Source organism: Malus domestica, chromosome 07 (assembly GCF_042453785.1).
Source record: "Malus domestica chromosome 07, GDT2T_hap1".
Lineage (NCBI taxonomy): Eukaryota > Viridiplantae > Streptophyta > Magnoliopsida > Rosales > Rosaceae > Malus > Malus domestica.
The window spans coordinates 24,097,676-24,123,387 of record NC_091667.1 but is presented as its reverse complement, the minus strand read 5'-3'; the positions used below and the strand labels follow the sequence as shown (position 1 = coordinate 24,123,387).

General features: G+C 36.6%; 2 protein-coding genes across 3 annotated transcripts; one reads left to right on the top strand and one right to left on the bottom strand.

Moving 5' to 3' along the window:
- The first annotated feature begins 11,138 nt into the window (after positions 1–11,138).
- On the top strand, positions 11,139–13,858 carry LOC103439472 (probable inactive purple acid phosphatase 29). Of its 2 annotated transcripts, XR_529968.4 has the most exons (5): positions 11,139–11,687; positions 11,861–12,255; positions 12,405–12,855; positions 13,162–13,466; positions 13,562–13,858. XR_529968.4 is itself a non-coding variant. In XM_008378034.4 (4 exons), the coding sequence occupies exons 1-4, from the start codon at positions 11,366–11,368 to the stop codon at positions 13,594–13,596; spliced, it is 1,203 nt and encodes a 400-aa protein (XP_008376256.3). In that variant the 5' UTR covers positions 11,139–11,365; the 3' UTR covers positions 13,597–13,858. The 2 variants fall into 2 exon arrangements, 1 of the variants encoding a protein (XP_008376256.3); XM_008378034.4 differs by lacking the exon at positions 13,162–13,466.
- Positions 13,859–15,385: 1,527 nt separating this feature from the next.
- Positions 15,386–25,361, bottom strand: LOC103439497 (probable LRR receptor-like serine/threonine-protein kinase At3g47570). The gene is made up of 5 exons (XM_008378057.3): positions 25,215–25,361; positions 25,068–25,151; positions 23,008–23,089; positions 15,890–18,505; positions 15,386–15,786 (listed from the first exon to the last, which is right to left on the bottom strand). The coding sequence occupies exons 1-5, from the start codon at positions 25,359–25,361 to the stop codon at positions 15,386–15,388; spliced, it is 3,330 nt and encodes a 1,109-aa protein (XP_008376279.2).
- Between the last annotated feature and the right edge of the window lie 351 nt (positions 25,362–25,712).

Sequence of the window (25,712 nt, the reverse complement as noted above, 5' to 3'; positions counted from 1 at the left end):
TATATTTTCAGTTCGATTTGGTTTTCGAATCCCAAAAACCGAAACCGAACCAACTAGATTCGGTTCGGTTTGTTTTTTTTTTCGATTTGGTTTTCAGTCTGGTTTTTTTCGGTTTTCGCTTTTTTGAACCCACCCCTATGTACGGTAATTTTTAGCCGTTGAATCTTTAGTTTGTTAATTGGCCGCACATCTAACTCTAAGGGTGATGCCTTTATTTAATCTATACATGTCATTATTAGAATTTTTAGAATAGATAATGGGTGGTTGAGGTCAAATTGGATAAAATTTTCAATATGTGTTAGAGCATCTCCACTCATCCTCATTGCCATTGTAATTGAGTAAACTTGCCTTCTTGCCCAAAGAAAGTTGCTCCACCGGTGGAAAAATAGGAGGGCAATTGTTGGAAGAGCTGTTGCCCTACCAATTCTTGCAAGAGCTTTTGCCGAGTGGAGAAGCATAGCGAAATGGCTCAATGTTGATGCAACAATAGGGGAATTAGGACCGTTGGATTCTAAAAAATTGCTTCAACGGGCATAATTAATCTAACTCTAATTAAAAAAAAATCATAAAAATTACCAAAAAAATTTACAAAGTTCACACTTTAAAAATAAAGTTCAACACACTTGCAAATTAAACAATTAGAATTACCCAAAAATCTACAACAGTAATAATATGTGGGTATAAGACAAAGAAAACATTTAAAAAAAATATTGTGAATAGCAATTGTCCTTGCCATTCCTCATTCCAAACAGGTAGACTTAAACAATGGTAATTACTATTAAAAGTGAATAGTGAGACAATTGCCTTCCAATGGCTGTTGCCCACCACCATGATGCTCTTAGGCCATCTCTAATGGAGAGGGCTGAAAGGCCAAAGGATCAAAACTTGACCCAATTTGCACATAATCCATCTCTAACCGAAAGCTGAGCTAAAATTTAGTATAACCCATCAAGCCGAAACATGGTCGAAAAGCCATCGAGCTGTCAAAGCTTGGCCTGATGCCCAGCCTGTTTGTCGGCGCCCAGAAGTTGCTGTTGCAGATCTAACGATCTGTTTTGAAAGAATCCAACAGTTAGCTGGAATTAGGATGATGATCTGATATGATGAAATAGTAGGATTTGAGATGTTTTGTGTTTGCTTAGATTATTACAGGGTACAAGTTACCATGTTCACGTTGTTTTTGTTTTTTGGTAATATCTACTCTTAAATTATTTCTCTAATATATAAAAGGGCAATTCTGTTGTAAACATTGGTGGATTAATGAATGTCCACAAAGTAATGTGGACTTAGGAAAAGAATGATGATTGTATTTGTGTGGTACTTTCAAAAAGTGTGTGTTGTAACAGTAGTGCTTTTCAAGATGTTCGTTTGGGGTTGCTCTATAAATAGAGCTCTCCGTGTGCTATCAAAATACACTGCGAAAAGAAAAGATCAATAACATCAATATCTTTCCCTTCCTCTTTTATTTGTCATCCTCTTGTGTTATAGTTACAGTGTGATATTTTACACCTACTTCGCTCATGTCACTAGCAAATGTTATCTCTCTAACTTTTGATTATTTATAACACGTTATCAGCACGACTCTCTAACCAGTTCTCATCTCCCTTCACTGAAAAATGCTTCTTCCAAGGATTTTATTGTTCTTCTGCCTCTTCTGCCTCATCTTCCTGATATATCCTTATGAAGATCTGCTAACACCATGCCTGCTTTTAGTTCTCAATATAACGATTACATATATCTTTGATTTCTTGTTTGGTGTAGTTCCTTATTACTAACTCAGTGTTTATTTTATTGCAATCAAAGATCGTGCAGTACAATTGCCCATCTTGAACTGCAAATTTAATCTTATTGCAATCCAAGATGGTGCGGTATCATTGCCTATCTTGAGTTGCAGATTTAATTTTATTGCAATTTAGGTGGTGTGGTATAATCGCTCACTCTGCTTTGCATATTTAAATTATCCTGTTGCTTGAGTGATGCAGAATAATTGCCCATCCTATGCTATATTTTGTTTTCAATGAGAATGGTGCGGTACTATCGTCCTCCTCATTAATCATGTAAATCTTAAGCCTGAAGTTTTGAGTGCTTATCATTTTGGCCTGAAGATCAAAATGAAAAAAAAATATTGTAAGAACCAGAAGTTCTAACACTACATCCTTCCAGAATACATATTATTGCAAGTTCTTACACATCTCATTTTTCTTTCAGAAAAGAAAATTGTGAACTTGGCAAAGCTTGATTTCATTGCCATGGACATTACTGGGAAGAACTACCTTACCTGGGTAGTGGATGCCAAGATCCATCTGGAGGCAGGGAATCTTGGAGAAACAATCAAGGAGGAGAACAATGCATATTCTTAAGATCAGGCAAAAGCCATGATTTTTATCCGTCGCCACCTTGATGAAGGACTAAAGAGCGAATACCTGACGGTTGAAGATCCATTAATCCTTTGGAAGACACTAAGAAATAGATATAATCACTAGAAAACGGTGATTCTTCCAATGACTCATTATGAGTGGACTTACCTGATGATCTAGGATTTCAAGACGATGGCTGAGTACAATTATGCATGTTCAGAATTAGCTCCCAGATGAAACTCTATGGGGAAAACATCACTGAGGAATATATGCTATAAAAGACTTTCAGCACCTTTCATACGTCCAACGTGCTCTTGCAGCAGCAGTATAGAAAGCGAAGCTTCACTTAATACAACCAGCTGATATTTGTGCTCCTGGTAGTTGAACAAAATAATGAGCTTCTGATGAAGAATCATCAGTCCCGGCTTACTGGATCTGCGCCATTCCCAGAAGTGAATGTTGTTTCCCTCAAAATGAATACCACATCCTTTTGTGGCAATAATTACAAACGAAGACGTGGCTACAAGCGAGGTCGGTGGAACAGGAAAGGCAAGAATCATGGTATTCAGTTTCATAACCAGATTCCAAGGCATAATTCGGGCTCAAGCTTCAAGAATGCAAATCGCCATAAAGGCAAAGCTCATATGAATTACACTTCTAGAAATCCTGAAGGAGTTTGCCATAGGTGTGGTGGCAATGGGCGTACTTGTTGTACCCCAAAACATGTGGTGGATTTGTATCAAGCATCCCTCAAATAGAAGGGTGTCGAGACCAATTTCCTCGACCAGGCTAAACCAATGGCTATGCCTGATCCAGTGTGCAACTTATCAGGACAGTTGAACACAACTCACCTAGATGTCTCGGACTTTATTGTGGAAAGAGGGAATGAAATGTATCGGTCCGATTGAATCATTTATGTTTAATGTACTCTTATTATTCTTAACTTATAGTCTAAATGCTTGCATTTCAAAATCAATAAAAGTGGCATGTCAATTTCCTTTTATTATAAATAAATTAACTGTGATTTCCTTACTCAGAAAACATGGATAAAAACTATGGTCATTCTCAAAACAAGAGTAATGGTGGAGATATTTGCAGACAGCGCAACCATGCATTTAATAATTTGAGATCGAAGGTATTTCTCAAGCTTGATGCTTACAAAAGTAAAGGTAACAACAATACCAGGTCAATCAAATGTAATTGAAGGCTCAAGAAAAGCCCAGATCATGTTACCAAATGGAACAATATTGTCCCTACAGAATGCGTGATGCTACTCGATTTACTCAAAATTTGTTGAGTTTTAAAGACATACGTTTAAATGGATACCACATTGAAACGAAAAGTGAAAAAAATGTGGAGTATCTATGCATTACCTCCAATGATACCCAAAAGCGTATATTGGAGAAGTTGTGTGGTTTGTCGAGTGGATTGTATTATAGATACATAAAGACAATTGAATCACATACTATCATGAGCCAGAAGTTCATTGATTCAAAATTTTACATGCTTTGGCATGACTGTCTAGGACATCTAGGATCCACCATGATGTGTAAGATCATTACTAACTCTAATGGACATCTATTATTGAAAAGACACATTGTTATCTCAAATGATAACCCTTGCAAGGCTTGTTCTCAATGGAAGTTGGTAATTAGACCATCACAACTAAATGTTGATGCTGAATCCCTATCATTTATGCAAAGAATTCAAGAGGATATTTGTGGACATATTCAACCATTTTGTGGACCATTTCGATATTTTATGGTTTTGGTTAATGCATCTACCCGATGGTCACATGTTTGTCTCTTGTCTACTCGAAATGTAGCTTTTGTAAGACTTCTTACTCAGATAATTAAGTTGCGAGCACAGTTCCCAGATTACCCCATTAAGTCAATCTAACTTGATAACGCTGGTGAATTTACATCTCAAACCTTTGATGATTACTTCATGATATTGGGTATTGATGTTAAACACCCTGTTCCTCATGTTCATACTCAAAATGGTTTAATAGAAGCATTTATCAAGCGGCTTCAATTAATAGCTCACACTCTGCTCATGTAAACAAAATTGCCAGTTTCTGCATAGGGACATACCATCTTACATGCTGCATCATTGGTTCGATTGAGACCTATAGCCAACCACTAATACTCATCAATACAACTCATGCTTGGGCATCAGCCAAACATTTCACATTTATGAGTTTTTGGTTGTGCTATTTATGTGCCTATTGCACCGACTCAACACACTAAAATAGGACCTCAGCGCCCGCTGGGAATTTATGTGGGTTTTGATTCACCATCTATCATTAGATATTTGGAATCCTTAATAAGTGATATGTTTACAGCTTGTTTTGCTGATTGTCACTTTGATGAGACAGTCTTCCTGACATTAAGAGAAGAAAATATCGTTCCAGAAGAATGACATGAGTTAACATGGGTTGTACCCACCTTGTCTCATTTTGACCCACGTAGCACTCAAAGTGAAAATGAAGTGAAAATGATCATTCATATTCAAAGAATTGCTAATCAAATGCCAGATGCATTTAATGATGCTATGATAGTGACAAAATCACATATACCAGCTGTAAATGCACCTGCAAGAATTGATGTCCCTATTGGACAAAATAAAGTGGTAGTGAATGATTCATCTAGTGCACGCCTGAAGCGTGGTAGACCCCCAGGTTCAAAAGATTCAGCCTCTCGAAAGAGAACGACGAGGGCATAACTAAATCTGAATGAAATCATTCAGGAAGAGAAACTGAATGACAAATCCACAATTCATGATTCTGTATTTCCAAAAAAGGAAAATGTCCTTGATGAGACACATGTCCCTGAAGAGACAGAGATATATGAAAGCAAACAAATCTCCATAAATTATGCATGTACTAATGAATTGTGGGATCAGAATGAAATAATCATCGACGTCATGTTCGCATTCATAGTAGCAACTGAAATCATATTAAGCGATGACATTGAGCCCCGCTCTGTTGATGAATACAAATAGAGACAGGATTGGCCTAAGTGAAAAGATGCAATCCAGGCAGAATTAAATTCCTTGGAAATACGAAATGTTTTTAGACCAGTCGTCCAAACCCTACCTGGTGTAAACCTTATGGGTTACAAATAGGTATTCACAAGAAAGCGCAATGAGAAAAATGAGATTGTGAGATATAAAGAACAACTTGTTGCACAATGAATTTCACAAAGACCTGGAATTAATTATAAGGAGACATACTATCGTGTAATGGACGCAATTACGTTATGTTACTTAATAAGTTTAATGGTTTCAGAAAAATTTGACATGCAACTTATGGACGTCATCACTGTGTATCTATATGGGGAATTAGATACTGACATATACATAAAGGTCCTAGAAGGACTTAAGTTGCCTGAAACAACTAATAAACCACGAGGTATGCTCTCAATCAAATTAAGGCGATCGTTATATGGGCTGAAACAATATGGAAAAATGTGGTATAATCGTCTCAGTGAGTATATGATCAAAGAAGGATATACCGACAATGTCATTTGCCCTTGTGTGTTCATTAAGAAATCTAATTCTAGATTCGCTATAATGGCAGTATATGTCGATAACATGAACCTAGTTGGAACATCTGAATAGCTCAATAAAACTATTGAATATCTAAAAAGCGAATTTGAAATGAAAGATCTTGGGAAAAGAAAATATTGCCTCGGCCTGCAGATCAAGCATTGTGCTAGTGGAATTTTGGTCCACCAATCAGCTTACATTGAAAAAATCATAAAGCGATTTGGCATGGCCCAGGCTTATCCACTCAGAATGCCAATGGTCATTCGTTCTTTGGACATTAAGAAAGATCCATTCCATCCAAAAGAAGATGATGAAATGGTCCTTGGCCCAGAAGTACCAGATCTGAGTGTTATAGGTGCTTTATTGTATTTAGCACAGTGTACTCGACCAAATATAGTTTTTTTAGTCAACTTGTTAGCAAAGTATAGCTTTGCTTCAACAATTCGTCATTGGAATGGAGTCAAAGATGTATTGCAATACCTTCGTGGGACAACAAACATGAGTCTCTTCTACTCAGAGAAATCCACAAATGATCAAATCCTTGTTGGATATGCATATGCTGGTTTTCTCTCTGATCCCATAAAACCCGCTCACAAACTGGATATGTGTTCATTAATGGAGATACAACAATCTCATAGCGCTCAATAAAGCAAACATTAGTTGCTACATCTTCAAATCACTTAGAAATACTTGCTTTATATGAAGCAAGTCATGAATGTTCTTGGTTAAGATCAATGATCCATCATATCCGGATTCATGTGGTCTACCTTCAAAGACAGACACTTCAATTATCATCCATGAATATAATGCAGCCTGTGTTGTCCAAATGAAGAAACGATTCATCAAAGGCGATAAGACTAAACACATATCTCCAAAGTTTTTTAGTGCACATGAACTTCAGAAGGCTAAAGTTGTTGAAGTCAGACAAATTGCTAGGATTAAAAGCACACCACAAATTAAGAAAACAAAAAGAAACAACACGGAAACAAATCAAACCAGTTCTTAGTCGAAAGTTTGAAAATTTTCAATTTCGTCAGTTTTTCAATCCTTACCCCCAAACCTAAACTGGACATTGTCGCCAATGTCAGAAAACACAATAATGCATAAAATAAAAATAAAATTGTAAGAAATAAAATAAAGCATTTGGACTGAAAACTACCCCAATTTCCATTAAAATCAAGCGATGACCCCCAAACTCCAATTTTACAATCAATTTCAAGGGTGGACATGATCAAACTTTCCGAGAGTAATCATCCAAGGGGGGCTGGTTCTTGGACCTTCGAGTATGCATATACTACGAAGAGTACTTGACATAAAAATAAAAACAAAAACACTAATTAGACAAGAAAAGAAAACAAGAGAGAAATAACTAATTAGAAACAACAATCCTCGGCAACAACGCCAAAAATTTGCTAGGATTAAAAGCACACCACAAAGTAGCACACAAATGTCCTATTGATTTTCCTTATTAAAGCTAAGATTTGTCAATTGTAGCATATGAAAATAAGGGTCTTTTCCGCAGAAAATTGTTTAATCTAACTACTTAAAATGTCACAAAAACTGGGCTGCTGTCCCTACTGATCAGCCACCGAAAAATAATTATTAGATTGACTTACACTTATCTAAAGTCTACAAAATTTTATATGAACACACTAGACACACAGAGCTACACTCACACAAATGTTTGGGATTTTTGGAATTGATTTGCTTTTTAAATTAAATTGAACAAAAACAGGACAGAAATAGATTTTAAGTAGTTCACAAATTAAGAAAAACGAGTTAGGGGAATTGCTATCCACCACCAAATAATCATGCAAACATGTTATGTTTCATTCAACTTCCTTTTATTTCCGGATGAAGATGCTCAAGTTGGCTCAATGTTAGAACTCAACCTATTACTCTTTCTTATGTAGTATGCTAAGAGAATGACGTTTTCAACTTAACTTAGTCCCTAACATACAATCTAGAATGGCGTGTTCATAGATTTAACAAGTAGAAATCATTAAGAACGAAAAGAGTTTGAGTCATCACAAGGTATCGTAAGTACTGGCGTTGTCTTACTTATCCTAGAAATTAGTTCACATGTTAATCGCAATTAACAAGTACTACTCTAGAACATATGTAGGTCCTCATTCGACAAGGGCAGACACACACATATTCATAGCATTAGAATCCTAGATATGCTTACTACATATGCATCCATAGAAAACAAATAAAGAATTCATCAATGAGACAAGTAGTGAACCAATTTTCATCCATTCATAAAAGTAATTCAAACAAAATGTCGTAACAAAATTGCAATCATATTTAGGGCTTCAAAACAGCCCCTAACTACTAAAAATTTAGTTACACACAATCCTTAAGTTAAAACAAAAGATAGACATGAGTTTGAGAAGATAGAACCGAAAGAAATCGACTGAGGCCTCCTCCTCCCTTTCCTTCCTTCCCCAACACTGCTTTTAAACCAATTCTTGCTGCATCCTTTTCTTCTCGTTAACTCACCCACTAATAGCCATTTAGTGATGACAATAAGTGAGAGAAAATGGTAAAATAATTGTAACTCTTTGGGCAGCCTTTATGCCAATTACTCCATCTTAATCCTCATCTTTAATTCCATTCCCTTTTATATTTTAATAAGTGTCAACTGACTTGTTCTTGGTTGCATCAGTTTTGGCTGTTAGATTTATTGGGTTTATTGCTTTCATAACAGTTACAAACTGCTCAACCTCTTGGTAACCTTTCAGTGTTAAAATGGCCATAACTTCTTCTAGAAAAATGATATTAGCAATTCGTGAAATGCTCCAAAAAATAGACATCCTTAGCTTTCCAAGCATATAAGGCTCATTCTCTAATTCATTCTGAGCTGTTCGCAACTTGTTTCCAAAGTCAGCTGATCCGCACAGGCAGTTTTGACGAATTTGTTACTTAAAATCCCACTTGTGCTATTTTTCTTTTCTTTGCTTGACAAATCCCACAAAACACAAAAACAAAGTAAATAACTCAAGAATATAAGGAACAAACTAAGACAAGACAAGTGAATTTGATGTAAAATATATATAAATATGTGCTTATCACAAATCTGTTCCAATGAAAATCTGGCAGACCTATTCATCAAATCTCTACCAAAGTGCACGTTTCAGAAGTTAGTGCAGAGTATCTGATTATGTTGACTTACCAATCAGCTAAATTTGAAGAATGCGGAATCAAGAAGAGATATATATTAGGGGCATCATCCATGATACATGCATGTTGTACTCTTTTTCCTTCGGTTAGGATTTTTCCCACTGGGTTTTTCCTATCAAGGTTTTAACGAGGCAACATAAGCATACATATCACTATATCAACAATCCAGGTAAAGTTGTACACTTTTTCCTTCGCTATGGTTTTTTCCCACTAGTTTTTTCCAAGCAAGGTTTTAACGAGGCAACTGATGTTGATATGTGGACATCCAAGGGAGTGTTGTAAACATTGGTGGATTAATGAATGCCTACACAGTAATGTGGACTTGGGAAAAGAATGATGATTGTATTTGTGTGATACTTTCAAAAAGTGTGTGCTTTTCAAGATGTAATTATTATGATCGTTTGGGGTTGCTCTATAAATAGAGCGCTCCGTGTGCTATTAAACTATACTGCGAAAAGAAAATATCAATAACATCAGTATCTCTCCCTCCTTCTTTTATCATCATCCTCTAGTATGATATTTTACACATGCTTTGCTCTTGTCACTAGCAAAAGTTATCTCTCTAACTTTTGCCTATTTATAACAAATTCAATCAAATATTGGTTTAACTACTTTAATTTTATTTACTGTAAGATAATTAGATTAAAGGATGATAATTTTTTAATTTACTTAGGCAATATGCTCCTCCGATCCTTTAAGAACCCGTTTATATTTCAAACTCAAAAAACTATTGAGATTACAAAAAGATCATGTTCAGACTTTCAATAACATGTGAAGGGCTGAATGCAAAATAAATAGCTGGCATGTATTGACTACAATAATGATAATGTTCAGACTCTCAAGTTGTAACAAGAAGTCAAGACATATATAACGTGCTACTACAAGTTTTTGATTTAATTTTTTTTTTTTTTTATCATGTTGGAGGAAACGGAACTCTTGTCCAAGTGTTTATTTTTTATTAAGATATTGGCGGAAACGGAACGGAACTCTCGTCCTATTCTAATACTCATTACTTTATTCGCACTAACTCAAAAGCCTCAGCTTGAGCGTTTCATACCCGCATCTAATGTTTCCTAATAATAGTTTTTAAATAAACAATTCAACAAAGGCAGGGCCGCCCCTGAGTATTGAAAAGTCATGTGCAAAATTTAGATAGAGATCTTTTATTTTTTTAATGTTATATTTCTTTATTCTTATATTTTTCAATTTTTTTCATCTATAAAACCAAAATATTATAAGTTATTGCAATAAAAATAAGTTGTTTGATCAACCAAATGTTTTTCCTTACCTTTAAAGGTCCTGAGTTCAATACACGTTGGATGTCTTTTTGTTATCTCCTGCACATATAAGATTATCTTTTGAATATAATCTATTTTATATGCATTTGTATACATGTAATGAAAATTTAAAAGTCCTTCCGAATCGGAGCTCTGTGCGGTAGCACTTGTTGCACACCCTCAGGGCCAACTTGAACTAATGATGCATTATTGGTTCATGTTGTTGCTGTTAACTCATGCTTCCTTCCAACATTTTTAAACACCGAAGAAAACCTACAATTATGTTTGTCAAATTAATTGTTAAGGTTGTAAATTACAGAAATTTGATTTGGTAATTAATTTTGGATTTGATTTAGTCAAAAAACTGAACTGAAAACCAGGCAAACCAATTGCAGCCGGCAGACGTAATTTTTATACGTCAAAAAAAACCAATTTCGACTAAAAACTAAAAAACCAATTAATCCATTTTAAAGACAATAATATCCTTTTTAATGTGGCTGAGGTTCCAATGGAGAACTGCCACGTGGCAACAAGAAATCAAAGGGTCCGTGCTGATGACGCTGCATTGCTGCCTATAGGCTATACCTGATCGGCTCTTCTATTTTGGTGCCCTCGCCGTGTCCTCCTGTTTTGTGTGATCACGGTTAAGCTACGTTAATATTTTATATTATTTTTTTATAAAAATAATAAAAAAAAAAAAATAGTAATATAAAATGTTGATATGACTTAACCGTGACCACAAAAATAAAAGGCACAGGGAAAGCACCGCAATTAGAGGGCAGACAATCCAAGTCCTGGAAAATATGCTTACACAGGAATTCTGTCGGTTTAATTAATTGGCAGGCAGACTGAGACCCACTTTGTTTGGTTACCGAGAAAACGTTAAAACTTTGAAAGAATAAAAAAGTGAGAAAAAGAAAGTTCTTTGTTGGTGCAACTCGTGAGTTTAAAATGGTGGTTCAGAGTCGGTGGTCTGGGAGATGAGGTGGTGCAGTGAGGATGAAGAGGGACAGGGAGGTGCTAAGGAGTCCATTTTTAGCGGCGGTTGTGGCGGCGGCGCTGCTGCCGATATGGGTTTTGGCTGCCGCAAAACAACAGAACCACCACCTCCAACGAGGAATTGGGGATAAGAAGCTGACGTTTGGGACAGATGGGCAGTTTAAGATTCTGCAAGTGGCGGATATGCACTACGGCAATGGCAAGACTACGCCTTGTAAGAATGTGCTGCCGTCCCAGTTTGCAACTTGCTCTGACCTCAACACCACCGCCTTTGTACGCCGCATGATCGAGGCGGAGAAGCCGAATCTCATCGTCTTCACCGGTATTTGTTCTTCCCCTTTCATTGTTCTTGTTTATGTTTATGAGTTGTTGGGATGGGATTAGATAGGATCGGATAGGACACGATGAGCATTGGATTTTGTTTAGCAAAGGTTTGATTTTAGCTATGATACTGGGATTTCTGATTGGTTCTCCAATCTGAACTTTGTGCCACAGGAGATAACATATACGGGTTTGATGTCACGAATGCTGCTAAATCTTTGAACGAGGCGTTCGCCCCAGCAATCGCGTCCAACATCCCGTGGGCAGCTGTGTTGGGGAACCATGATCAGCAATCCGACCTCTCGAGGGAAGGGGTAATGAAACACATAGTTGGGTTGAAGAACACTCTGGCTCAAGTTAATCCTTTAGACCAAGATGCTATTGATGGTTTTGGGAACTATAACCTAGAAGTCGCCGGAGTTGAGGGCTTTAGTTTTGAAAACAAATCGGTTCTCAATCTTTACTTTCTTGACAGCGGAGATTACTCTACGGTTCCCTCCATAGGTCGCTATGGTTGGATCAAACCCTCCCAACAATATTGGTTTGAACGAACTTCTGCAAAGCTTCAGGTACTAACCTCGCTACTTTGCTCACCGTTCTTTTTTTATGGCTCACATTTACCTGAACTAGTCATTTCCATCAACCCTTGCACAATATTCATCTGTGATGATTAACTTATTTCTAATTAGTTCTGATGACACCGGCTTTTTCCCTGCAGAAAGCATACATGAGCAAGCCCCTACCCCAGAAAGCGCCTGCGCCAGGGATCGCATACTTTCACATACCATTGCCGGAATTTGCTAGTTTTGACTCATCAAACTTTACAGGAGTGAAACAAGAAGGCATTAGCTCTGCTTCTGTGAACTCGGGCTTCTTCACAACCATGGTTGCAGCAGGAGATGTGAAGGCAGTGTTCATAGGCCATGATCACCTCAATGACTTCTGTGGGGAGCTAACTGGTATAAACCTTTGTTATGCTGGGGGATTTGGATACCATGCTTATGGGAAGGCTGGATGGGATAGGAGAGCAAGGGTGGTGGTAGCAAACTTAGAGAAAACGGTTAAGGGAGGTTGGGGAGCGGTCAAGTCAATCAAAACATGGAAACGCCTTGATGATGAGCACCTCACTGCTATCGATGGTCAGGTTCTCTGGAGCAAGAGCTCTGTGGGTACGTATTCCTTAAAGGAGCACGAAAAATTTCAGTACTGCCCTATTCCTAGTTCTTTCTAGACATTGATAAGTGGTCTTCTAGGAACATAATAAGTGGTCTCTGTTACGTTTATACATAACATAATGACGTAACAAGCTTGTGGCATGGATTCCAGGGATCCATTGACTAAATATGCATTTGCATCCATGTAGGATTTTTACTTGATTTCATTCCATGGATAATTCTTTTATGCCCGTCAATGCGGAGATGTTTTACTGCTCAAAACTTCTGCCTGTTCACTAAAACTTGCAGTTTTCTGAACAGCTTGCAAATTGTTCGATCCCATGCTTATGTGATACTGGATCTAGAGTTGTGTTTTTATCTGTCCAGCAGCTTTGCCACAACAATACAACAGTAAAATTCTTTCTTCCGCTTCTCAACTGCCCTTATTGTGTTGATCACAAGCCATCGTTGCTTGCTGCTGAAGGAATTCCTTATACCATCTTGACCAAACACCTCCCCATTTCTCACTCGAAATCTGAAAAGAGAAACTGGAAACATCTGATCTTGATCTATGATAGTGATGATTCATGTTAAATACTGTATCCACTGCTTCAACTGTCATTACGGTTTGATCCTTATCACAAAGATCAAAATGCATTACTATTTCTCACATGCTGTCGCCCGCTTCATCTCATTTTCTTATTTCATCTATATTGAACAGGTATGCGTAGAAAGAAACCTGTTGGCGGTAACTGAGTAACGACCACAAGCCAGACAGTAAGTAGGGAGAGTTTATAGGCAAGAAACCAGGCATGAGAAAGTTGTGAAAATCCTGGCGAGGAAATTGTCATTTGTTTCTTTGTAACGTAACAGACAATAAATGAAATCTAAGAAAAAAAAAGGGAGGAAATGTACTGTTTGTATGCTATATAAGTGCATTGTGAAATATGGTAAACAGGACCCAGAAAAATGATGTAACAAGGTTGATTGTCATTTATACTACACTGTTTATCTACAATTGGTGACAGTGGCTTGTGTTGATCGTGCAAGCCATCGTCGCCCATCAAATTCTCTACGTCGGACATCTTCTGGAATCGTCAAACCATTTGCAGAGACCAACCATGAGCACTTGTTTGATGTTGGTGAGTGGTGGATCTTCCTGCAAAGAAGGCCGGTTGCTCGGGTTTGGATAGACTTAGCAGTTTCACTTTTCAACATCAGAGCAACTGATGACATGGTTGGCCGATGATTGGCATCTTGTTGCAGAAACTCACTCCGTAATTAAGACCCTGAAGCGTTTGTCCGCAAAACCTTCAATCTTGGAAGGTAGGGTGCGTGACATACTATGACGGTGGCTTCATACGGGATCGATCTTCTTGCCATATTCGTTTAATAACATTAACAAATAAAAATCCGATATGGATGTGTCTCGAAAATTCGTCAGCGCTGCATGAATCTTTGAACAAGGGATCCATCAGCTTCAACCCTTTCCCTTGATTCCACAACTGCCCAGCCTGCATGCGATCGAGGATGTAATAGTAACACAACTAATTAAGTTGATAGATAGGTAATTAATTAGTTGGAAAATATTTTGTATAATCATGCTTACATGATCGCACTTGGTGTGATGGCAAGTGCATTCGCCCATGAGTGGTAGGTCTCGGGTTCGAGACTTGGGAGCAGCCTCTCCATAAATGGGGGTAAGGCTAGCCGACATTCACTTCTTCCAGACCCTGCGTAAAGCGGGAGCCTTGTGCACTGGGTACGACCTTTATGCTTACATGTACTAAAAGAGTAGCTGCACTGTCTGTGAGATAAAAGCCTAAAAAGTGGAAAGGGATTCTCTTTGTATCCCTTCCACCTAATCCTACCAATCAACAAATCCGGACCCTTGAAATTTGATTCAACGGCTAAAAACATGAGGCTCATTTAAAAGTTATAATAATTTTTACCGTTGGATCAAATTTTAAGGGCCCTGATTTGTTGATTAATAGGATTAGGTGGAAGGGATCCGGAAAGGATCCCTTTCCCTAAAAAGTTCCTTCTCCCATCTACAATCTCAAGCATGATTTCGCCGAAGCTAAAAACATCTGGTTATGGAATAAATCTTGCCCATAGCATATTCGAGAGCCATGTAACCGCTAATTGCACGTAAAATATAGTTGCAAAGATGAGTTTATATATATATATATATATATATATATAAAAGGTGTTTGAGATGATTAATCCTAGAGGGATAATTAAGTTGAAGAAACTTACTAAGTACCGACAACTCTTCTTGTGTTTCCTTCAATTTCATCATCAACTCCAAACATCCTGGCCATCCCAAGGTATGATATTTTTGGATTCATATTAACAACTAATAGGATATTGCTCGGTTTCAAATCGCTATGTATAACTCTAAGACTTGAATCTTCGTGAAGATAGAATTCCTCGGGCTATTCCTCCTATTATCATGCAACGTCTCGACCACAGTGCTAATTAACACAGTGCTGATTAACAAAACTATTACATGCTAATGCAACAAATTAACAATATGCTTATTCTAATCCAACATTTTATCGGATCGAAGTTTGTTTCTGATCCGACACATCTCAGCCACAGCATCAGTGATGTCCAATCTTTCTCTAGGCAACTCTGCAGAGCAGGCAAGGCCGATTTCCAAAATTGAAATCAAGCCTTCTTCAAATTTGATGTGGATCTTTGTGCTAGCCTTAGTAAAACATTGGTCTGCGCTCGTCTCCCCTTCCTCTTTTTCCTGAACAAGAACAGGATCCACAATCTCTACCACGTGCTTAGGCAGAGCTGCCTTGACAAAGTTGTGGAGATTTGAAGTTCCTTGAAACAAGTCACTGGTTGGCCTCTTTCCAGTAAACATTTCCAGCAAGAGGATGCCGTAACTGTACACGTCACCTTGTGTCCACACTTCATGTCCCATACCATACTCTGCATTTATACAATTTGTTTAACAGTCTAAATATCTGCTCAAGGCCCTACTAAAATATTAAGGAAAACAGATTAGAAAGGTGAGAAGAAAGTAAGTACTCACCTGGAGGAGTATACCCGATTGTTCCTTTTACTTCGATGGAGCTTGATTGATTACCAAAACCATCTTCAGGAGTTTTTGGAAGGAATCTCGCCAACCCAAAGTCACCTACATGTCCAATCATATCATCATTGAGAAGAACATTGCTGGGTTTAAGGTCACAATGAACTATTGGCACGTGACACTGATGATGGAGATAATCCAATGCCATTGCAACATCCATAGCAATGTTCAACCTCTGAGAAAAAGTTAAGCTCTGTGGCCTCTCATTCGTCTCAATACTTGTCTGAGTTGGATGCAACCATTCATCTAAGCTCCCATTCACCATGTACTCATAAATTAAAGCCTTAAAATCACAACCACGATAGTCAGATCCTGAGCATGTAGAAAGTACCTTCACAAGGTTGCGGTGTCTAATATTTTTCAAGGCCTCACACTCGGCTGTAAAACTTTTGGAAGCCCCATGAGCAAAAAGGTTGAGTACCTTGATGGCAATGATTGTTTCCCCTTGATCAAGTAATCCTTTGTAAACTGACCCAAAACTTCCTGTACCAATCAAGTTGGCAGAAGAGAATCCGTCAGTAGCTTTAAGAAGACTTTGGTAAGACATCTTTGGAAAAATTTCAGAATCACTTGAAGGATGCTCCTTCTTTACCCTCTGAAAGCAACAAACGTACAAAAACGCCAATGAAAAAGTGACTCCAGAAAGCCCGCAAAGGAGAGAGATTATCAGTTTCAAGGTTAGGCTCAACCCTCTCTTGCTGGAATGTCGAAATTTGCATTTTGGCAATTTAAACTCTGGTATGCCCCCACAGAGCTTTGTATTCCCTTGGACTGATGTGGCAGTTGCATTCTGAAAAACTCCTTTAGTTGGTATGACTCCCTCTAAATTGTTATAAGACAAATTCAAAGATTGTAGAAATGTAAATTGCTCCAAGAATTTTGGAATTGTGCCTGACAAGTTGTTGCGAGCGAGAGATAAGAATTCAATACCTCTTAGTGAACTCATATCTGATGGAATTGTCCCTTGGAAGAAGTTTTCTTGCATGTCAAGATATTGTATGATTTTGCAACTTCCAAGACTTGCTGGAATCTCACCAGATAACATGTTTCCGGAAACATCAAAATGCTCTAGATTTATCAAATGTCCGACTTCCTTGGGAACAAAGCCAGTAAAATGATTTCGAGATAAATCCACAAAAATATACGAAGAAGACAGACCACCAAAACCAATGACTTCAGGAGATATGGTACCACTTAAATTGTTTCTGCTAAGAGATAAGATCTCCAAGTTGTGACACTCGGCCAAACTTGAAGGGATGCTGCCTTGAAGGTTGTTATCCTCTAGATATAGATTAGTTAATCGACTTAAATTTCCGAAAGAGGATGGAACATTCCCAGAGAGAGAGTTCATGGCCATACCAACTTGATATAATTTGGGGAGCTTTCCTATTTTGGGGGGGATGGGACCTGCAAACTGGTTGCTAAATATCATTAGGCTTTCCAGGTTATGCAGATTTTCCATCCCATTTGGGATAGTGCCAAATATATCATTCTCGGCTATAGAAAAAGATACAAGAGAAGAAGATAGGTTGGCTATGCATTGAGGCAACGTACCACGAAATTTGTTTGAATGGATATACAAAGATTGTAAAAGGGTGGCATTAGTCAGATCGCAGAGAAAGCTCAAGTCATCACCAATTCCCCCGCTTACAAGATGGTTATAAGCAAGATTAAACCTCCCGAGCTTGTGTAAATTTTTCAAAGAGGGAACTTCTCCATGCAATTGATTAGATCCGAGTCCTAGCTCAAATAGATTAGAGGCATTAGATATTGAAACGGGAATAGTTCCACTGAATTGATTCAAACCAATGGCAAAGGTTTGCAGTCTTGGATAGGCAATGCCTAAGTTTGAAGGAAAAGTGCCATGAAGTTTGTTTTCTACGGCAGCAAAGGTTTCGAGAGAAGAGAGATTGAAAACTGAGGAAGGGAACATACCAGAAAATTCATTTTCATCCAATCCAAGAAAATAAAGATTGGTCAGTCGACCAAAGATATCTGGAATACTGCCACCAAAATTATTAAAAAGTGTAGCAATCACTTCAAGAGATGACAAATTGGCAAAAGAGAAGGGGATTCTTCCTCTAAAGTTGTTGAAGTCAATAACAAATTCTTTTAGCTTTGACAAGGTGCCAAGCTCCTTAGGGATACTACCTTCTAACGAATTGAAGCCAACATATATCCGGTTGAGTTTTGAGCAACCTGATAAATTAGCGGGAATTTCTCCACTCAATGAATTATTTTGCAATACCAAACGTTGCAGCCTGCGCATGCGGCCAATTTCTGGAGGAATTTGATGGCGGAAGCTGTTGTTTATGAGACTAAACACTCTGAGGAAGCTCAAATTTCCAACATGTGGTGATATAGAGCCTCCAAGTTTCAAGGACCGCAACTTCAACATTGTGATCCTCTTGTGGCGGTGACCACATGTAACACCGTACCAATGGCAAAAGTGGATGGTTTCGTTCCATGAAGTCATGATACCAAAGGGGTCACTGGTTATCCTGGCCTTGAATTCAAGCAAGGCCAGTTTATCTGTCTCATTTGATCCGGCGAGGCCTGAACTAAGACATGAGGTAAGAACAACAACATGGATGCAAAAAGATGAGAAAAAGAGAAGTGATGAAATAAACTTGTAAATCCCCATGGTGTGTTTGGGTGAGCTAAGGTTGTCTAGTGTGTAAGTTGTGGTTGTCTAGCTGCTTGAGGATAACCCAATTTATAAGCATGCATCTTTTGGTAAATAAAGGTCGCTGATTTTCAAACACACTATTTATTTCCAGTCATCGAACTAGATAAATCAAGTACAAACAATGAATATGATTAAATATTGGCAGTGAGAGGCTAAAACGGATGTGCGTGTATCAGTTCCTTAAACATGTACAGACTACTAGTCAAAGCATTACTGGAATTCTAAAGAGAGTTGACGTGTAGAGCTAAGATGGAATTCTAGACTAATTAGAGAATTGACTAGTTTTCTTCGCAATTTTTTTTCGACAGAAAGTAGTTAAGGTTCTACTATAAAATCAATTGGTAATATGAGGAGTAGTTAAATTACTTTTAAGCGTTTGCATCACTAGTAAAAAAAAACCCTTGTGCTACGAAATTTTGCGCGACGAAACACACATCGTCGCGCAAAGTCTTGCGCAATGAAACTTTGCGCGATGAAAATTTATTAAAAACTTTGTCCCGTTACTTGATCTCTGAATGTTTGTTTGTTTTTTTAATGTTTTTTGGTGTATATGATCTCGAAGTATATGCAAACAAGTTCGACGGTTGGATCATTGAAACTAGTTTCGTAGAATGCATATCCCATAAAAAAAGATCAAATTTAGTCATTGTATTCATATAGGGTCAAGGAGTGTAGTTGTAAAAAATCATCAAAATCAGAGTTAAAATAACCGTTAAATCGTGATTTTTTGTTTATAACCGTCGAAAAGTTTTGTCCCATTACTTTATCTCTAAATGTTTGTTTTTTGTGATTTTTGGTATATATGATCTCGAAGTATATACAAACAAGTTTGACGGTTGGATCGTTGAAACTAGTTTTGTAGAATGCATATCCCATCAAAACAATAGATTCACTAACACTTAAAGAGTTTATTTATATTTTCATTATGTATAACATCACTAGTGTAAATATTTTAAATTGAAGATCGAATTCAGTCATTCTATTCATATAGGATCAAGAAGTGTAGCTGTAAAAAGTCATCAAAATCGGAGTTAAAATAACCGTTAAATCGTGATTTTTCGTTTATAACCGTCGAAAAGTTTTGTCTCGTTACTTGATCTCTGAATATTTGTTTTTTGAGATTTTTGGAGTATACGATCTTGAAGTATATACAAACAAGTTTGACGGTTGGATTGATGAATGGTGTGTGTATATATATATATTAAGTAGCTTTAAATTTATTTATTTTGTACGTATAACACTTAAGAATTGAATGATATATATTTATTATGTAGCTTTAAATTTATTATTATAGTACGGATTGGGTTTTTGTTAGAAAAATATAATATTGTGGGTTTTATATAAAAAAAATTGAATTTGAAGGGAGTAAAGTCACATTTTCAATAAATTTTATTATTTTCTTTTTTATTATTTATAAAAATTATTTTTATAAATTTTGCGTCATCGCGCAAAATTCTTAAATTTGGACGGGAGCCAAAAATGGGATGAGGGAATTTTTTTTAAGACTTTGCACGACCAAACTCTAAAAATTTGGGTGGCCACCAAAAATGGGACGCGGGAATTTTTTTTTAATTTTTTTCAAGTGGTTGCGCAAAACTCTAAAAATTTGGGCGGGCACCAAAAATGGGCTACGGGAATTTTTTTAAATTTTTTTTAGTGGTCATGCAAAACTTTGCGCGACCAATTTTTCGTTGCTCAAAACTTTGCGCGACCAATACTTCGTTGTGCAAAACTCTAAAAATTTGGGCGGGCAAAAAAATGGGACGCGGGAGTTTTTTTTAAAATTTTTTTTTAAGACTTTGTGCGACCAATATTTCATCGCGCAAACTTGTATCCTTCATCTCGCAAAGTGATACGGTTTTAAAACCAAAATAACTCCTCCACAATTTTCTCAATGTCTTTCTCTACTCTTACCTCTCCTCTCTCTTTCCCTCTCCCCAAATCCGACCCTCTCTCTCACACTCACTCCTCTCACTTAATCTCTCTTCTCTCTCTTCACTACCTGTCACTCTCATTGACTCTCTCATCTCTCTCTCACTATCTCCTCTAATTCTCTCACACTTGCTCCTCCCTCTCATTCTCACTCACTCTCAATCTTTCCAAAATGTATATTCTCCCCACATTTTAATTTTTTTCATTAATATGTGTTTTTGGAGTTAGTTTTGAGTTTGGTGCAAGGTTTGGGGTCGAGTATAGGATGAGGAGTGGAGTTTGGGGTCGGATTTGGGGTATACCAATTTTAGTGGAGATTATGCCAATTTTTTGTTATTTGACCATATATATATATATTTGTAGGGAATCATCGAGACTTTGACGGCTAAAGTTGAGGATTAGGACGCTATCGAAACATATCCCCCACCACCACCACCACAATAGACTTGTATTAGAATTTTATTATTGTACCTTGTTAATTTATGTGTACATTTTGAATATATTATATATATATTGGATAATTTGATCACTATTTTTCATATGCAATTTTATTTTGAATATGTCAATTTAAATTAAAGTATTTAAAAAAAATAAAATCATACAATTAAATTAAATTAAAAAAGTAAAAATTCGAAAAATCTTGCACTACCAAATATTTCGTTGCGTAAACAATTAATATAATTAAATTAATATAAGAGAAATAATAAAACAAAAAGTCAAAAACCTTGCGTGCCAAAATATTTCGTCGCGCAAAATATTAAATTAATTAAAATATTTTAAAAACAAAAATTTAAAATTTAAAATATTTCGTTGCATCAAGCTTTGCGCGACAAACTACTTCATCGCGCAAAGATACTTTGTGAGACAAACTAATTCGTCGCGCAAAGTAGCTATGCGTGATGAAGATTAATTTTCGTCGCGCAAACCCTATCGTCACAAGCTTTGCAAGACGAAACATGCGCGACCAAAATTTCGTCGCAAAAGGTTTTGCGCGAAGAAATTGTACTTTGCGAAACAAACTTATTTCGTCACGCAAAGTGTTTTTTGTAGTAGTGCATGGTCCCTCATTTTCTCGATGTGGAATTGATACTCTCAACAATCATTACATAAGTTCGGGGACATCTATGACTTTTCTCCCATCTTAAGAGAGAACACAAGGTGTATATAGAAAAAGAGTTTGAAGCATTTTATTTTCATAAAAATAGAAAAATATAGGGTTTGTAGGAAATCAATTTTTTTAGGTAGTCGTAAATGTTATATATTATCACTCCTTCAAACTAAAACAGTGATAGAGTGCACTCGTTTTCAAATATGTTGTCCCGTATGTCAACAGAATTTAGTTTAATTTTGTATGTTGAACAAAGTAACTTTGATGTTATCTTTCTAAATAGTGTTGCATCTAATTCCAACTTTCGTTAGTGGAAGAAAAAATATGCCCTAATAATTCTCTCTTGGTGTTGGGAAATTTCATGCATTGCGTTTTAAATCAACCATTAACGACCTAGTGCGTTTGGAAAATATTTTCTGCATGACTTTTCTATCTACTTCAAACTTAAAAGTTGGGGAAAATAAGTACTTGCTGTTAGGGTTTGCAATGTCTGCTGCTACATACTTTTGCAATTAGATGGCAAGTTCTTACAATTTGAGTTGAAAATATTTCAGATTTTTCTTCATGTTTCGGTCCTTATTTTGATCGAAGTTAGAATCGAAACAAAGATTAATTAGATAGGAAATATATATGAAGGATTATTCGTAACATCTTTTCAAAATTGCAGAAAGAACAAATAATTGCTTAACAAATCTCAATTATGTTTCAGAGTTCTAAAAAAGAAATTGTTACTAGTACTCCAAAAATCTTATTTTAGACTCTTCACAAATGTATTTTTTTTTCAAATTATAAAAAGTTGGAGTGCAGAATGAGATTTTGGAGTGTCAATAGCAATTCCCTTTGAAAAAAGAAAGAAAAGTTGATAAACCTCTCTTCATCACAAAGAGCTTGTTTACTTCGTCAATTAATCCGGCTAGTCTTCCTTATCGCATTAATCAAGGTGTTGATAAACCCCCTGCTTCATTAGCGAGTTCATTAGCTTATCGGGACAGAACTCGCTAAATTTGCTCTTTCCATCTACCCCAAACCTTGAGTTATCAAAATGTATGTAGCTATGTCTGTGGGGAAAACCTCACTGAAGTAGCCCTTCTTGGCAAACAAACTCATTATAGAAAGGCATAGAAGTATAACGACTCAACTGGACGAAATAGTAAATCGACTTCAGACAAGTTATCAACTATACTGTTTATATTGATCAAGAAAATCTGAAAACTTCTACTTTCACATAAGGCCATCTCCAACCGAATGAAAGCTAGATGACTCGTTTTAACTCTTTGTCCCTCTAAGAAATTAATATTTTAATGAAAAGTGCATGATCATATTTCTTACCATCTCCAACCAAGGGGCTAGAGGGCCATAAGCCAAACACAGCCCTGTGACCAAAAACCATCTCCAACCGAGGGCCAAAGAGCTATAGTATGGAATGTGAAGAATTGAAATAAAATGAGGTAAGATAGTATGAAATGATGAAAAATATGTGAGAAATAGTGTAGGAAAAAATTAGAAATTAAAAAAAAAAAAAGTGGGCTGAGCAAAAAAAGAAAAAAAAAAGTGGGTTGGGCAAAAGAAAACCCTAAACCCTAAACCCTAAAGTGGGCTGGGCAAATGGAAAAGAACAGAAAAAAAATAATAATAAAAAAAAAGTGGGCTGGCTGGCTGAATATGGCTAGCTCACTGGCCTGATTGATTGGTTTTGACCTGGTGGGGCCCACAAGTTCTTTGGCCTAGCCTTCGGTTGGAGACGGTTTTCATGTTATTTCGGACTATTTTCGGCCCTATGACCCTCTGGCCGGATCGGTTGGAGATGGCCTAAGGAAATAAGATTATTACGTACATGCTAATACTTAATAGTATCAGTTTGCTTATTCTAATCCAACATTTTATCTGCTCGAACTTTGTTTTTGATCCGACACATCTCAGCCATAGCATGAGCGATATGTCCGACCTTTCCCCAGGCACATCTGCGGAGCATGCAACACCAATCCCTAATTTTCCAAATTTTAGTTATTTAAATTCCTAATTATATGAATTTTTGTTAGTTTAATTTAAATTAATTTATATAGTTTAATTTAGATTAATTTATATGGTTAATTGATATAGTTTAATATAATATAATTAGTTAGTTTCTATTGACAAATTATGAGCGACATTAGTATCGTCTATTATCTAAAATGATTTAGTTGTCTGGATTTTTTTTACTTTTTGCCCTTTTTAAATTTCGTCCTTCTCCCTATAATTTCTGACTTCGCCACTAACAGTGTCTAATATTTTTCAACGTCTCACACTCATCTTTGAAACTATTGGAAGCTCCCATCAAACGGGGCAGAATTCCTTCATGGCAATTGTTGTTTCACCTTGATCAAATAAATTATTTATAAACTGACCCAAAACCTCCCGTACCAGTCAAGTTGGCAGAAGAGAATCCTTCAGTAGCTTTAAGAAGACTCTGGTAAAGACAACTTTGGAAAATTTTCAGAATCACTCGAAGCAACCTTAGACTAAGAGAGTACAACTGACTAAGAAAGCATCAATGGAATTCTTAGACTAAGTGAGTTGACTAGTCTAGAGCTAAGATGGATATCAACATCCATCACAATCCTGACAACTTTCTTTGCCCCTCTTTCTCTCGGCAGATTCTTGTGTATCAGCGAGGCATACCTTCGTATGAAAAACATCTCTCTTTAAATAATCTGACATGTTATGTGATCATGTACGTTGTCAAACTAGAATGGTAATAGTATGAACTCTTTCTTCAATATGTGGTCCAAATTCATGTAATTCAGATACTTAAACAAGTAAAAGAAGATAAGTTAGATATCAAAATAGAGTAATTTTCTACGAGGTTTAATTGTATCTAATTCCAACTTTTGTTAGTGGAAGAAAAGGATGCCCAATAAGTGTCTCTTCGTGTTGGAAAATGATGCAAGGAAAAACAAAAGTATCTCGAAAAGATAGGGATAGAACCTATGAATCACTCAATCAGGGCAACAGAGCTTGCTCGACATTGCTAATCGTAGATTCACTCAATCCGGTTAAGCCAAATGCTTAAGAGAAAATTACTCTCTTCTTAGATAAATTTTAATTCACTTGTTCACTAATGAACAATGATTAGCTGCCAGAGAGGTGCACATTCACTTTCTAAATTTCTAACATATTAGTTGATTCTTCTTAACAATGTAATCGAGTATCATGTATAGAAGACTTCCACATTCTTTCTTCAAATGGATATGGTCGAAATGACACATGACCCAGGTGTGCAAGGCTTCTCTTCTTCAAATATTTTCAACTAAATCACCACGATAAAGAAATTTATCCCATATATAATTATGAATTTCAAAGTAAGGATTTTTTGCTTACTATAGAAGTTGAGAATTTAAGTATGAATTTACCACCTCGTTCATAAACTCTAAAGTTTCCTTCACATACACAATCTTGACTTGGTGCTCAACCCTAGGTTCAAAAATCTTATTGATCTAGTGAATAACAATATCAACTTCTAAGAAATCATACAAATTTGAGGAGTATAACTTGCTTACCTCTCTACCATCCTCATCAACTTCATTTACAGAAGGATGGTTGACTTCATCGTTATCAACATGCTCATCAATTGGTGGTGAATTCCAATCGGCGAAACTAATTTCTTTGACAGTGTGATCTTTTAACAGATTGTAAATCACAACCATGGTCTTCAAACGCAGCAGAAAACCTACTCTAATGCCACTTGATGTAGGGAAAAACCAATGTATCTCGAGGAGACAGGGGATAGAACCTGGGAATCATTCAACCAGGGGCAATGGTGCTTGTCAACGTTGTTAATTATGGAATCACTCAACACGACCAAATCAAATGCTTGTTTTTTTAAGGAGAAAAGCACTCTCTTCTTAGATTAATTTTTAAATCACTAATTCACAAACTTAAGCTTACATATGGAGCCCTTTGAATAAGGAGATACATTTCATTGATACAAGAGATAATTAAAACCAAGGAAAACCTCTTGTAGTTACAATGACCTAATTAAGATAGCCTTAATCACT

What these genes read in the sequence shown, in the direction of transcription:
- LOC103439497 (XM_008378057.3), bottom strand. Translation starts at nt 25,361, where the DNA reads ATGGTTGTGATTTACAATCTGTTAAAAGATCACACTGTCAAAGAAATT. An exon ending in TTGATGAGGATGGTAGAGAG is followed by an intron (nt 25,152 to 25,214) that starts GTAAGCAAGTTA and finishes GTTATTCACTAG; the next exon opens with ATCAATAAGATTTTTGAACC. An exon ending in AATCGGGTATACTCCTCCAG is followed by an intron (nt 15,787 to 15,889) that starts GTGAGTACTTAC and finishes GTATAAATGCAG; the next exon opens with AGTATGGTATGGGACATGAA.
- LOC103439472 (XM_008378034.4), top strand. Translation starts at nt 11,366, where the DNA reads ATGAAGAGGGACAGGGAGGTGCTAAGGAGTCCATTTTTAGCGGCGGTT. An exon ending in GAATCTCATCGTCTTCACCG is followed by an intron (nt 11,688 to 11,860) that starts GTATTTGTTCTT and finishes TTTGTGCCACAG; the next exon opens with GAGATAACATATACGGGTTT. An exon ending in GAACTTCTGCAAAGCTTCAG is followed by an intron (nt 12,256 to 12,404) that starts GTACTAACCTCG and finishes TTTTCCCTGCAG; the next exon opens with AAAGCATACATGAGCAAGCC.